This window comes from Mustelus asterias, chromosome 3 (assembly GCF_964213995.1).
Source record: "Mustelus asterias chromosome 3, sMusAst1.hap1.1, whole genome shotgun sequence".
Taxonomy (NCBI): domain Eukaryota; kingdom Metazoa; phylum Chordata; class Chondrichthyes; order Carcharhiniformes; family Triakidae; genus Mustelus; species Mustelus asterias.
The window spans coordinates 30055465-30070677 of record NC_135803.1 but is presented as its reverse complement, the minus strand read 5'-3'; the positions used below and the strand labels follow the sequence as shown (position 1 = coordinate 30070677).

General features: G+C 40.9%; 1 protein-coding gene across 2 annotated transcripts in view; it reads right to left on the bottom strand.

Moving 5' to 3' along the window:
• LOC144488680 (UAP56-interacting factor-like) overlaps window positions 1-11885 on the bottom strand; it is a 31177-nt gene extending 19292 nt beyond the window's left edge. Inside the window, exon 1 of one of the 2 annotated variants that reach the window (XM_078206774.1) lies at window positions 11698-11885. In XM_078206774.1, the coding sequence (XP_078062900.1) occupies window positions 11698-11863 (166 nt within the window). In that variant the 5' untranslated portion in view covers window positions 11864-11885. The remainder of the gene's footprint in view (window positions 1-11697) is intronic. The other variant, XM_078206780.1, reaches the window with a different exon arrangement.
• Between the last annotated feature and the right edge of the window lie 3328 nt (window positions 11886-15213).

The window sequence follows — 15213 nt, the reverse complement described above, 5'->3', positions numbered from 1 at the left end:
AACTTGACATGGTACTGCAATGTGTCTGGAGGCAATGGAGTTATATTCCAGCAAGAGTCCAGGAAAGAGAGCAAAATGCATCTCACGGCAGTTTAAAACATGCTGCATATCCCACAATACCTTTGGTTAACAAAAATCGATGAATCTTAGGTTTAAAATTAATAATTGTTCTCACATCAATTATGGGAGAGTTCTTGAGGTATGAAAAAACTTGGTGAATTGCTCATCATATTTAATCATGCAAGAGATTATACTCAAGGCTGATGTGTGTTGCTCTGTACATGTTAGGATTAAAGTCTTGTTAATAGATATAGTGAATTATCCAACAATTACTGTCTAACTTTTTTACCTTGTTTAGAGGGTAAAAGGACTTTATCCCCTTCTTAAAGGGCACTCATTCAAACTTTGCTTTCCATTTGGTTCAACATCCCACTTATTCAACCCAACCCATCTACAAACCAGATAATGGACTACATCCATATCCAGTAGTCAGCTTGATCCTCACAGTAAGGAATGATCATTACTCTGTAACGTTACTCAAAAAACACACAATATGATTTATAACATAGAAAACTGGAGCAGGGAGTAGGCCATTCGGTGCTTTGAGCCTGCTCCACCATTGAGTTTAATCATGGCTGATTTTCTATCTCAACACTACACTCTTGCATACCTCTCAAGACCATTAGTCGGGAAATCAATTTCCTTCTTCAATATATTCAGTGATTTGGCCTCCACAGCGTCTGTGGTACAGAATTCCACAAGTTCATCACCCTTTGAATTAAGAAATTTCTCCTCAACTTAGTCCTAAATGACCACCCTGTATCCTGAGACTGTGACCCCTTGTTCTAGATTCCCCGCAGCCAGAGGAAACAACATCCTAGCATGCTGTCTGTCCAGCTCTGTCAGAATTTTAATTAGATCCCCTCAGTCTTCTAAATTCTAGTGAATACATGACCAGTCGAGCCAATTTCTCGTCATTCGACAAACCTACCATTCCAAGAATCAGTCTGGGAACATTTGCTGCACTCCCTCTATGGCAAGTATATCCTTTCTTAGATAAAGGAGACCAAAACTGCACACAATACTCCAGGTCTCACCCAGGGCCCCGCACAGCTGCAAGAAGACATCTTTGTGCCTATATTCAAATATTCTTCCAATGAAAGCCAACATGCCATTTGCCCTCCTAATTGTTTGCTGACAGCCATTGGTGTACTAAGACATCCAGGTGTCACTGTATATCCACATTTCCCAATCTATCACAATTTGAATAACACTCTGTTTCTCCATCCAAGATGGGCAACTTCACATTTATATGTTGTGGGGTTTGCGAGGTAGGTGGGAATCGCCGAAACTTCAGGCAATCCAGGACTCACGAAAGCCAGTGTCTTAGTTTAAAGACGTAATTTTATTTGACCAACGATTGTAGGGAGAAATTATCGATGAGTCCTAGGCCCCTCCAGGCGTAGAACAGCCAGACATTTCCAATAAGTTCTGACGTATACAGTTCTAGATCGATCAATTATACAAACGTATCATATACATGCAGCTTTCATTAGTTTTGAATCAATCATCTTCAATATACATAAATCAACAATAATAACTGTCATATACTCTAGCTAATTGCAACTTACCTTCTGGTATAATGGTATTTCATTTGTTTTTAAAATCCGGACGCATCTTCCCATTTTGGCTAACTCAATATCTCATATCCCTTAGTAACTAGATGCTTGGCCACCAAGTTCAAAGTTAACATTTCCACAAATTTCCCTCCAGGTCAAGTCAGACTAACACATGATCCCACGTCTGGGCATGCATCCATCTTACCTGGACAGCAAATAAGCCTATTCATAAAGTTGCCCTGAGTGTGCCACCATTAGAAACTCTGCTGATAAAACTTACATCGTCCCAAGATTTCATTATTTCCTTAGAATGTGGTTCTGTCCGAATACCCTTTGTCATCACACCTTGCAACAATCTGCCTTTAGCTAAGTAAACAATACTCTTTATAAAATGCATTGATAAAGTAATTTAGTACATTCCAAAATCATCATCACTTGTTTAAATTTCTTTCTGCATTTCATGTGTGTGCAAACTGCTCCCTTGTTAGCTTTTAAGTCTGATTCATCATCATTTATCTCGATACTGATAATTCTGTCAGTGTCTTAAATGTCGAATGATTTAAAATCTTCACTAACCTATTAGGATTTTATCCCCAAGAATCCACATTTCCCAATCTATCACAATATGAATAATACTGTCATTCTTTTTCTCCATCCAGAGTGGATAACTTCACATTTATCCATCTGCCATGTATTTGCCCAGTCACTCAATGTCTAATTGACCCCGAAATCCCTTATCACCATCCTCCCCACTCAAATTCCCACCAAGTTTCATGTCATCAGCAACTTTGGAAATGTTACATTTGGTTCCCTCATCCAAATCACATGTCTATTGTGACTAGCTGGGGCCCTTATCCCTGCAGGACTCCACAAGTCACTGTCTGCCACTTCAAAAAAGACCCATTTATTCCTACTGTTATTGGAGGGCCAAAGGGCCTGTTTCCTGTGCTGTACTGTTTCCTGTCTACTAACTAATTCCCAATCCGTGCCAGCAGATTAACCCCAATCCTAAGCGCTTTAATTTTGCACACTAACCTCTTATGTGGGACTTCATCAAAGGTTTTCTGAAAATCCAAATACATCACATTCACTGGTTCACCTCCATCTGTTCCACTAATTACGTCCTCAAAAAACTCCAGGTTTGTCAAACATGATATCCTTTCATAAATCCATCTTGACTCTGTCTCATCCTCTTGCTATTTTCTAAGTATCCTATCATTACATCCTTTACTATAGACTCAAGCATTTTCCCAACTACTGATGTTAGGCTAACCAGCCTGTAATTCCGTTTTATTCTTTTATAAAATTGAGGGGTGGACGGCACGGTGGCACAGTGATTAGCACTGCTGCCTCACAGCACCAGGGACCCAGGTTCGATTCCCGGCTTGGGTCACTGTCTGTGTGGAGTTTGCACGTTCTCCCCATGTCTGCGTGGGTTTCCTCCGGGTGCTCTGGTTTCCTCCCACAGTCTGAAAGATTTGCTGGTTAGGTGCATTGACCCGAACAAGCGCCGGAGTGTGACGACTAGGGGAATTACACAGTAATTTCATTATTAATGTAAGCCTTACTTGTGAATAAATAAACGGTATAAGGATGTTGATTATCAGGCCATGGGGATTTCTCGGCTTTCAGTCCCATTAATAACCCCACCACTATTCTTTCAGTAATACCAATTTCCTTAAATTCCTCTTTTGCACTAGACCATTGGTTCATTTACCTTTCTGGTAAGCTAACCAAAGTATTGTTTAATGTTAAGAAGTAGTGATAAAATGCAAATTAAGGAATCAAATAATTGGGAATGTATTCTGGTAGGTGTATGATTAAACGAGAACAAACTATTTTCAAATGGAAACTGGTTAGGAAGACTGGTTGGCTGGGGTGAAAAATTGAGGTCTATGAGAAGTGGATTGGCCTGGCAACACTGTTAACAGATGTTTACCTAAGGCAATCGATAACAATGGGTCATTATTTCAGGAGTTACGGTAAAAGTTTAAAGGAGAAGATGAAGGTAAATTTCACACTTACATTTTTAAAGGGTGAGCTCATGTAAGAAATGTAATTAAGAGAAACTTCGAAAGGTAGCTATTAAGACAAAAATCAAAAAGAAAAGGCAGCTGTCAGTGGCAAAGTTCATCCCATAATTATTCCAAGATCATAGCCACACACAGCTGGAAGCTATGTTCATCCCAAATACCCAAACAAACCTTGCCTTGTGTGACAATACTGTGCCTTTAAGAAATGTATTTATATGTTTCTTGTAAGGGGTATGTTTAAAATTCAGCTATTTACACAGTGCCGATTTGTCTGCACCAGGCAGCTTACATGCTGAGAGTATAGACTAATACTTGATCTTAGCTAATAAGGTGTTTGTTTTAATCAGAGTAAATGCATTTTTATTTATTTTGTTCTTTCCCCTGGGGTTTGAAAGTAGGGGTTTGATTAATTTAATTGACAAGAGATAGTCTTGTGTTAATGGGCACAGCTACACTTAGGGGGAAAAAAGCAGGCAATTTCTGCTTGGTTCTGAAAGAAGCAAGAGGTGCCTTTGTCCATCTCTGTTGGGCTTAAACAGTTGGGGTCTAGCTGGGCTTCATAACATATATTAGAGTTTCTGCTCTGATACCCTAACACTGGAGAAACAAAAACAGAAAATGCTGGAAAATTTCAGGCCTATCAGCATCTGTGAAGAGAGAACAGAGGTAATGTTTTAAGTCTGGGTAACTTCATCAGAGCCAAAAAAACTAGAAATAGGATGAGATTTATACTGTTTTGTGAGGGGGTGGGTAGAGTCATATGGGGGGATAGGTAGAGGCTAGGAAAGATGTTATGGGTGAAAGGACGCAGTCAACGTCAATGGTGGTGATCATGGCTAAGAAGGCGGCTGATAGTGGTACATTAAGAGATCAGAATGCGTCAATGGTAGAACAAAGGTAAGCAGTGCGAAAAAGGACAACCTGGAACAGGTAACAGATGGCTCTAATGGGGCATGGGTTAGGGAAAAATGATGGAAAGCAGGATAAAAAAGGAATGGAAATGAATCAATGGAAGAAATGAAAATAGATTGAGAGAAAGAAAAAATGGGGTGGATGTGGAGAAGAATGTGAAATGTTAGCTTTAGCTTCTCTCTATAGATGCTGTTGGAGTTGCTGAGATGTCTAGCATTTCTGGTTTTGCTTCAGATTGCAGAATCCAAGTGCCTGGAGAAATCTTGTTTGAGAAGCCATTTGTTTCTATTCTAAGCCAGAAGCAACCCCACAGGAAATGCAAGTACCGAATGTGCTAACTATTACTGGGTTTTGGTTACAGTTTTGAAACCAATGGGATATTGTTTCGGGAGATTTAGCACCAAGGTTAGGAAAAGAGGGATTTGGAACTGGGTCAACGTAAAGGTATTGTGTATAGCTATTAAGGTAGGAAAGTATGTTTTTAGTTGCCTTAGTTGTGTGTTTTACTATTTAATAAACATATATTTTTATTTAATATTACTACAAGTTTGGAACATTCTTCACTAGCCTTCATATCTTTCTCATATTATCCCAAATTGCAAAACTAGAATGAAGAAACAGCATTCCAAGCTTCCCTTCTGTGATTTGGAACACCCTAGCTTTCTTTGTTTTCTATTGTAAATTCTCCTATTTTGGACTGTGAGGGACCTACATTTGTCTTCACTAATATTTTTTATATACTTACAGAAGCTGTTACAGACCGCTTTTATGTTACTTGCAAGTATACACTTATATTCCATTTCTCCCGCTTAATCAAACTCTTGATCCTCCTTTGCTGAATTCTAAACTGCTTCCAATCTTGGTGCTCGCTACTTTTTCCAGCAACTATATTAGGTAGGGTTCTGAAGAATGTGGAGGAACAGAGAGATCTTGGGGTTCATATCCATAGATCTCTGAAGGTTGCCACTCAAGTGGATAGAGCCGTGAAGAAGGCCTATAGTGTGTTGGCGTTCATTAACGGGGGTTTGAGTTTAAGAGCCGTGGGGTTATGCTGCAACTGTACAGGACCTTGGTGAGACCACATTTGGAATATTGTGTGCAGTTCTGGTCACCTCACTACAAGAAGGATGTGGAGACATTGGAAAGAGTGCAAAGGAGATTTACCAGGATGCTGCCTGGTTTGGAGGGTAGGTCTTATGAGGAAAGGTTGAGGGAACTTGGGCTTTTCTCTTTGGAGCGGAGGAGGTTGAGAGGAGACTTGATAGAGGTTTATAAGATGATGAGGGGGATAGATAGAGTGAACGTTCAAAGACTATTTCCTCGGGTGAATGGAGTGGTAACTAGGGGGCATAACTATAGGGTTCATGGTGGGAGATATAGGAAGGATGTCCAAGGTAGGTTCTTTACGCAGAGAGTGGTTGGGGTATGGAATGGACTGCCTGCAGGGATAGTGTAGTCAGAAACTATTTAAGAAGCTATTGGATAGGCACATGGAGTACTTCGGGATGATAGGGAGGAAATAGCTTGATCTGGGTTTCAGACAAAGCTCGGCACAACATCGTGAGCCGAAGGGCCTGTTCTGTGCTGTACTGTTCTATGTTCTATATGACTTCTCTTTGGATCTCATCATATTCTTCATTTCTTTTGTAAGCCATGATTTGGCCCCTTTTTAGTTGTGATTCTGCGCCAAAAAGGAATGCAACACATACATTCGTTCCTTAAATATTAGTCAATGTCTATCCACTGTCATACCTCTTAACTAAGTTCCCCAATCTATCTTAGCCAACTCACACCTTCGCAGTTTTCTTTGTTTAGATTTAAGACCATGGTTTTAGATTGCACTTCACTTTCCATCCTAATGAAAAATTCTATCATGCTGTGGTCACTATTCCCTAAAGAACCCCACAACAAGGTTATTAATTAACCCCCTTCTCATTACATAATACCAAATCCAGGATAGCATGTTACCCAGTTAGTTCCTCGACATACTTGTATAAAAAAAATCTCATTCACACTCCAGGAATTCATCGGTGACAGTAGTGTTACTGTGGATTAAAAAAATCACCCATTGTTACTGTAGCACCCTGGCTACATTCATCTCTAATTTCATGTTTAATGCCATCCCTACCTTACCTAAGGGAGGCTTATTGACTTGTCATGAAGGACTACTGAAACCTTTCTGAACTGGTTTAAAAAGCCTAAAATGTGTGACTGAACTCTGAGTCATTACTAATTCAGAGTGGTATTGTATCCAAGTGTTATGTAACACCCATCTTTGGTCCTCTCCACTAAATCAAATGGCCAGTGAAAACAATAGAGCATCTCACAGCCATTGAGAGCTGTTCAAAGAACAATGTTGCTTTCATTTCAAAGCTGATGTAATATTAATATGCTTCAAAACAGTATGAGCTGACTTGGAAGAATTCTCTTAATTTTCAAAAAGCACATACATGGCATTCCAGAGTGAAAAAAGGAGCCTCAGAACAGGTGTTGGGGCACCTCTGGGGACAAAAAGTAGGTTGAACATTTGCGGGACAATTCTTGCTTGCCCTTAAGCACTGAATGTTTTGGTTTGCAGAAGTGTGAACCCTCCAAAAGGAACAATGGAACTTTTGAGATCACAATCGATGGGGGCCCTTTGGATACAGAGAAACAGTGGTAAATGGAATTGGGGTTCAGATCGGTCATGATCTAATCAACAGGCAGATTAGACTCAAGGTGGTGAAAGGCTTGCTCCTTTTTTGTGATAATACTGACACAAAATCCAGTTCTTATATCCCAGATGCAATGGAATGTTAGAGCTAGTTAGGCAGCCTAACCAGTTAATAAAACAATCGCACTTGCACACAATTTAATGCTGCAATATTATTCATAGAATAGAATCCCTACAGTGCAGGAGGCCATGTGGCCCATCGAGCCTGCACCAACAACAATCCCACCCAGACCCTATTCCACTTATTTACCTTGCTAATCCCCCCCCCCGACACTAATGGTCAATTTAGCACAGCCTATAAATCTAACCTGATAAAATCTAACATCTTTGGAGTGTGGGAGGAAAGCGGAGCACCCGGAGGAAACCCATGCAGACACAGGGAGAACATACAAACTTCACACAGAGAATCACCCGAGGCTGGAATCGAATCCGGGTCTCCGGCGCTGTGAGGCAGCTGGAACTGAACCCAGGTCTCTGGCGCTGTGAGGCCACTGTGCCAACATGCCGCCCATTGTTGTACAATGGAGTACTGCTAAATTTAATGCTCATGACTTGTGGGAAAAGAAAACTGACCTGCAATAAACAAGAGCAACAGCCTCAAAATACATTTGATTCAGCTAACTGGTCATTGGGTTACAGGTATTACTACTGTTTACATAACTAACTGGACCAGCCAAGATAATATCAAGTGTCTGATCCAAATACACAAAATATACCCTCATGAGTTAAAGTATTTTGTGCTTACCCAATGTAACAACAAACATTCACAATGCTTAAATGTGCAGTCCTGCCATAAAGCAACTTGTACATCAGAGTGGAGAACAATTTGCAAACGTAGTCAGTGAGAAATCTTAAAGAAGCGGGACACTGAAAAACCTTGCAAGGCAACATTGTTGCAAGGATTCATATTAAGAAAAATTGGGAGCTGCGCAATGTCTTCTATTTAAACTTGCAAAATCACAAAAATTCATATTTGTTTGCAGCATATAATAAAAAGGGAGCTGTTCAAGTCTAAATGAGGCTTTAGTCTGGGAGAGTACCCTTAAGAAATTAAGCAGTAATGAAGCACAGTGTTACGATCCCATTTGATGTTATAACTGGACAGCAAGATCCCAGAATGGAATCCTAGCTCAAAATACTGTAACGTGTACTTTTTAAAAAATCAAACGCGGAGGAACAGAGTCACAGGACTGCTAATTAGTTTTAACAAGAAAAAACATTTATTAAACATGAAAAAATGGATAATACAATACTCCTATACTCCTCCTTTACCCTAACAAATACACAGTTAAAAAGCAAGTTACTGTGGATGCTGGAATCTGAAACCAAAAGAGAAAATGCTGGAAAATCTCAGCAGGTCTGGCAGCATCAGTAAAGAGAAAAGAGCTGACATTTCGAGTCCAGATGACCTTTTGTCAAAGCTCACAAGTGTGAAAATGCACACAGGTTTGAAGATTAACACAGATGACACAGTCTATTTGAAGCAACAATGGTCTCATTAGCACAGAAAGTGTTTGCGATTCTTCCTCAGCATCCCTCAGATGATATGAGTTGCCAAACTCCATTCCCAAAATACACTTTAACGTCTTCCCTTGTCGCAATACATTCACTTGGCAATCCACATTCCAAAAATCCAGGTCACATTTTCTGAAAGACCCATTTGTCCAGCAAGTGTGCTCCACTTTTAGCAGCATGTCTGTGCCACGATTTTGGATTAACCCATTCAGGTTTTCACTGTTACACCAATTCTGCTACCCAGTCAATACTTAATTTATTTATAGACTATGGTCAGACATTTCAAACTTTAGGATTACTTTTAAAAAACCTTTCTCTAATATACCCACCAATTTCTTCTCAGCTTTGTGTTCTCTTTCCAAGTTTCTTCTTTATTCCCTTTATCTCCAGAATTTCTAGAAACTTCTTAATTTCTCTAGCTTAACTAGTTGCTTTTATATCTTTAGCTACACTTGTCTAAACCATTTCTCCATTGTGGGGTTTTTCTTACAGTAAAGCTAAAACAGCTGGTTCCTCTTTAGCTTCCCCTAGCAGAGCTGAGAGAAAGTTGTTCACTGCTTCATTTTCTGTCTCCAACTGCCTCTAGCTTTCAGCTCAAACTAATGAACAAAGCAAGCTTCTGCTCCCCTAATAGCACTCCTCTAGCTGTTAAGCAACGTAGCTCTCTAAACACAATAGTATCTCAGGTGGAACTGAAACTAACCCCCACACATACAAACTCAACATGAAATCCAACCACAACTCCCTCCCAGGTACAGAAACATTAAATTAGAAATAAGGTATAGTTTTAGGTATGTTTACCCATACAAATATAAATCCCTTGAAACTACCTTTGGTTTCCTGAATTAGTAAAATCCTGCTGTAGTCATGCTTCACCTCCATAGCCACAACCTTGTCAAACAAGCAACAATATATTGCACGTGCTATTTGAAGCAATATTTGCAAGCATAGAAAGTAATGGGAGTTTATATATTAGCATGGAGAAATGTAGCAAACAGTAGCAATAAATGAGTCATTTTCAGGTTGGGATAGGTTATTCATTCTCATTTTCAGGTTATTAGTAATGGAGCATTGCAATGAACGGTCAATGCTTGGGCGAGGGTATTTATAACTTATATTAATGGCTTAGATCGAGGATATATCTAATATATCTATGTTTGCTGATAATACATGGCTAGATGGGAAAGGAAGTTTCCCAAGGGGAGACCCGGGGGTTGCAGATGGTGTGACATGAGCCTAAGATCCCGGTTGAGGCTGTCCTCGTGTGCGGAACTTGGCTATCAGTTTCTGCTCAGCGATTTTGTGTTGTCGTGTGTTGTGAACTCTGCCTTGGAGAACGCTTACGCGAAGATCAGAGGCTGAATGCCTTTGATTACCTGTTAAGACTCGCATTCCAACCATTACCTTGTAATTGAGTTAGTGTCCATATATGCCCTGTTTGTGAACCAAATCCTGCACTCACTCCAAAAGCTCGTGCGACCAAATAAACCTGTTGGACTTTAACCTGGTGTTGAGAGACTACTTACTGTGCCAATTATTTGTAATTTGTGTCGTCTAGTTCCTGATGCTTTCTTGAATGGGAGTGGTTTTTCATTATTTATCCTGTCCACATCCCTCAGGATCTTGATAGTGAGAAAATATTCAATGTTGTTCAGATGGATTTGATTGGCCTTGTGCAGGAAACAACGTTAACATGCAGGCACAGGAAATAATTAGAAAAGCAAATGATATGTTGGCCTTTATTGCAAGGAGGCTGGAGTAAAGAAGCCTTGCCTCAAGTGTACAGGACCTCAAAGAAAATACCTGGAGTATTGTAGTTTTGATCTCTAAACTAAAGGACGACTATGCTTGCCTTACGGCGGGGGGAAAAGAGTGCATCAAATGTCCCCTAGATTGATTTTGGGATGAGGAGCTTTAGAAGAATGAGAGGCGATCTCACGAAAACAAAATTCCAAGAGCTTGACAGCATAGATGTTGTGAAGCTGTTTCCCATGGCTGGAGAATCGAGAGCTACAGGGCATTGTATCAAGATAAGAGAATCTTATTTAACAGTGAAATGGAGAAAATATTCTTCATTCAGGTGAACCTTTGGAATTCAATACCTTACAGAGCTGTTGGTACTCAGGCATCAAGTACAATCAAGGCTGAGGTTGCGAGTTTTTGAGCTTTGAGGATGGTCTTAAATGGTTCAATATCTTACTTATCTTCAATATCAGGCTCAAAGGGCCACATTGCCTATTCTCACTTCTATTTATATTTTACTGTTCCATACACTTAAGGTTGCGACAATCACTTCTTGCACTGTGGAACCGACAAAAGTAAGCCAGGGCTGTAAACGTGACTGTCATGGCCATAATTTTCACCAACTTAATAGGCAAAAGCTATTGACCATGTCAATTCTTCCAATTCATTTTCAAAAAATAACATAAGCAGCTTTGAGGTAGGGGGGGGGGGTTGGGTGGGACATTAATAGGATCAGACACTTAGTGTTGTTAGTTATGAATTCCTTACATTTAAACATAAAGGTAGAGTTTTATTGGATCACGTTTAATAGGTTATATTTCAAATCGTTTGTAACACACTCCCGTTCCCATTAATCAATGCGAGGGAAACAGGTCGATTATAGGATTACAGAAAGACTGGAGTTCTGCCTGCCACTACATAAATCCTCAGTAACATTTAAAGTTTCAGCGGATTGAGCCCTCATCTCGCCACGCTCATTATCCACCACACCGTCCACCCTCGGCCACTAATAGCCAGCTCCATGTTGTCCCGGGTCCCCGAGGCTGCCCAGGCCACGGCCTTGATGCTCTCATGTTTCACCCGTGTCGGATGTCAATCCCCTTCTCCTCGAGCCAAATTGCCCCAGGGCGGAGTTACAAGGTCCGCAAGCCATTCCACTTACCGAGAGACATGTCGAGCTTGTCAGGCCAGGTGTCTCCCACTGCCGCCACATTCTGGTTCATGGCGACCGTCCCTCCGGCTTCCCACCCGCCGTTACGTTTACGTCCAGCGGCTACCTCATCACGCAACCTCACGTATAAAAGGTCAGAAGACGTCACCATGGACATGTTTTGTATCGCATTCCCACTCGTCAATGCGAGGGAAGCAGGTCGATTATAGGATTACAGAAAGGAAGACTGGGGTTCTGCTTGGGCTTGCAAAATCTCACTAACTGTCCTGGCTGGAGACAATACACACCTCTTTAACCTGTGCTTAACCCTCTCTCCACTCACATAGTCTGTACCTTTAAGACTTGATCACCTGTAAAGACTCGCATTCCAACCATTATTTTGTAAATTGAGTTTGTGTCTTTATATGCCCTGTTTTTTTTAATACTTTTCCAATTCAATCAAATCAAGTCCAATTCAGAGTCTCAACAAGTTGAGACATTCCCGATCCAAGCTGACAAGACAGGGCAAGCGACCATTTACCCTGTCCTGGGCCTGATCTACATGAGCCAAGCTGATTGGAGCAGGCAGAGAATTCCTCCTCCAAGGCTTGATCTCATTTGCATCTTAGCCAAAAGGCCGAGATACCGCTTTTAAAAATTGCTTCATATGAAACATATGAAGCTTAAGTGCAACCCAATGACCTCCACCAAGTGCAGCATCCGCATAACTACACTTGATCTTAGCCAAAAGGCCGAGAACAGAACTCCCACTTATCTGACGAATGAGCAGCATTCCGAAAGCTTGTGGCTTGCGCTACCAAATAAACCTGTTGGACTTTAACCTGGTGTTGTGAGACTTACTGTGCTTACCCCAGTCCAACGCTCGCATCTCCACATCATGTTTTAAAAGGCAGCTTTGGGAACTCCTGGAGAACACCAGTGTCAGGTCAATGTGTTTTTCCTTAAAGTGAGAAAATGAGGGGAGGAGATGCACGAGTGGTATTATCGATAAGACTATTAGACCAGAAACTCAGCTAACGTTCTGGGGAGCCGGGTTACAATCCCACCATGGCAGATGGTGGAATTTAAATTCAATGAAAAAACATCTGAAATTAAGAATGTACTGATGTCCATGAAACCACTGTCCATTGTTGCAAAAACTTATCTGGTTCGCTAATGTCCTTTAGGGAAGGAAATCTGCCATCCTCACCTGGTCTGGACTACATGTGACTCCAGAACTACAGCAATGTGTTGACTCTCAACTGCCCTCCAAGGGCAAATCGGGATTGGCAATAAATGCTGGCCAGCCAGCAACGCCATGCTCCATGAATGAATAAAAAATACAAGTTTGCAAACACACTTAAATGAATAGAATGGCTCATGTGATGTGGAAAATGGGTACTACCCAAGGCCAAGTTTATGTTAAATTACATCAAAGGTCACACGAGTATGATAATAGCCACTGTGTATAAAGGTATTTACCAAACATCTCTTTTCCTAAAAAGAAAAGAAATTGCATGTCCTACCATTTGCAAGTTACTCAACATACATAGCCCATAAAAAATGATCATGCATGAACAAAAAACTGTTCTTTCTAGTCTGTTCCAATTTCATCTGTCCCCACACACACATTACATTCATATTCTTAAAGAGAGCTCAGGATTTCTAATGGCATACATGTGAGTTGTTGTTGGGTGTTCAACTGGTGTCTGCTAGTTCCTGGGATGTCACTGCCTCCCCAGGGAATGTTGTTACCATGGCGAGTGTTGTGGCTGTGGTAAATGTTGCTGCTGATCCATTGCAATGATTGGCAAAATCAAATCTGCTGTGAAAAAGAGGTTTCTCTGGTCCCACATTGATGTTTACAGTTGCAATGTTAGGGCTGGTCATTCACTTTCATCATGTACGATCAAGGTGACAACTTCTCTACACGGATCCCAAGTTGTGGACTGACTTCTGTTAAGCTTGTTGAATGTTTGTATCCTGACCAGCTCTCCAACTTTCTAGGACAGTAAAGACCTTTGCCTTGACAAGTTGTAACATAATTTCTTCTACGGTTGGCATGGAGTAGTGAGATCTCTTCAAAGTTTTGTTGAGGTCCTTTGGATCTTTGCACAATTCAGTTCTCCATTATGCTTCCAATCCAATCTTGAGTGTGGTCTCTTTCTTGATTACTCCCTTCTTTTCAAGCTCTTCTATCTTCCTTTTCAGGCTGGACATGGAAGGCAGCTGGAACTACCCTAGGAAGATACTGAGTTGGTCTCACACTCTCATCCATTTCAAGATAATATTCACCAGGAAGACATCCAAGGTCTGTGAAAACATATTTTTGATTTGTCAGGGTCTGTTCAGCAATTGATAACTTGGTGTCATATGGAACAGTACAAATCTCTCTAGAACGTGGAAGTTACCAAGATTTTAAACTTGTTTCAGCTGAGATGAGGGAATTTTGCTTAATGTCCGCAATCTGGAACTGAAAGTCTTCTTTCTTCCTGTTGTATTGGCTTCTGAGCTCAGTTTGTCCTCTTGGGGTGAGCATTGTTTCATCAGAGAAGAAATCTGAGTTTTCTGTTCCCCAGTGAGATCCGTGGTGCACAGTTGTCTGCCATTTCCGAACACAGCATTTATAGATTTAATAGACCTTTGGCTCATGGCCAACCTCCTGTAATTTCTCCTCTTACTTCAATAGTACTTCTAACCCTTTTAATCATTTGTTTCAACAAATCTCTTAAGATATAGGTTGAACACACTTGGATGTTGCTGCACTGCCCCGAGTTGCCAAAACTGCACAGTTCAACCCTTGTTGGAAGCCATACATCCCTGCTGTCTCGTGCGGGGCTCAACTGTTATCATAGAATCCCTTCAGTTCAGAGGGAGGCCACTCAGCCCAACAAGTCTGTACCAATTACAATCCCACCCAGGCCCTATTCCCGCAACCCCATGCATTTACCCTGCTAATTTATCCTGGTTTTGTGAAAACCACTGTTAGCGGGTTTGTGAGGTGGCCGGGTATCGCCGAAATGTCAACCAGTACAAAGACTCACGAAAGCCAGTGTCCCAGTTTAAAGATGTATCTTTTATTTGACCAGTAAGTCACAGGGAGAGATTATCGACGAGTCCTAGGCCCCTCCAGACATACAGCAGCCTGACATCTCCAATAAACTCTGACATAAACAGTTTAGGATAGATCAATTATACATTTTTCTTATGAAATTCTCCCACCTTTCATTAGCTTTGAATCAATCATCTTCGATGCACTTAAATTATTAATAACATCTGTCATACTTTAGCCAATTGCATTTTACCCTCTGACATGATGGTATTTCATTGGTCCATGGAATCTGGATGCTTCCTCTCCCTATTGTTAACTCAACTTCCTCTATTGCTTAGCAACCCCAGATGCTGAGGTCAAATATTCCTACCAGTCGAATACACATTCTCATGTCTGAGAAGGCACAGTCTTAACTGGATAGTGAATTAACTCTATTCATAAGCTGCCCTGAGAACCTTACTGCTAGCAATTTTTGT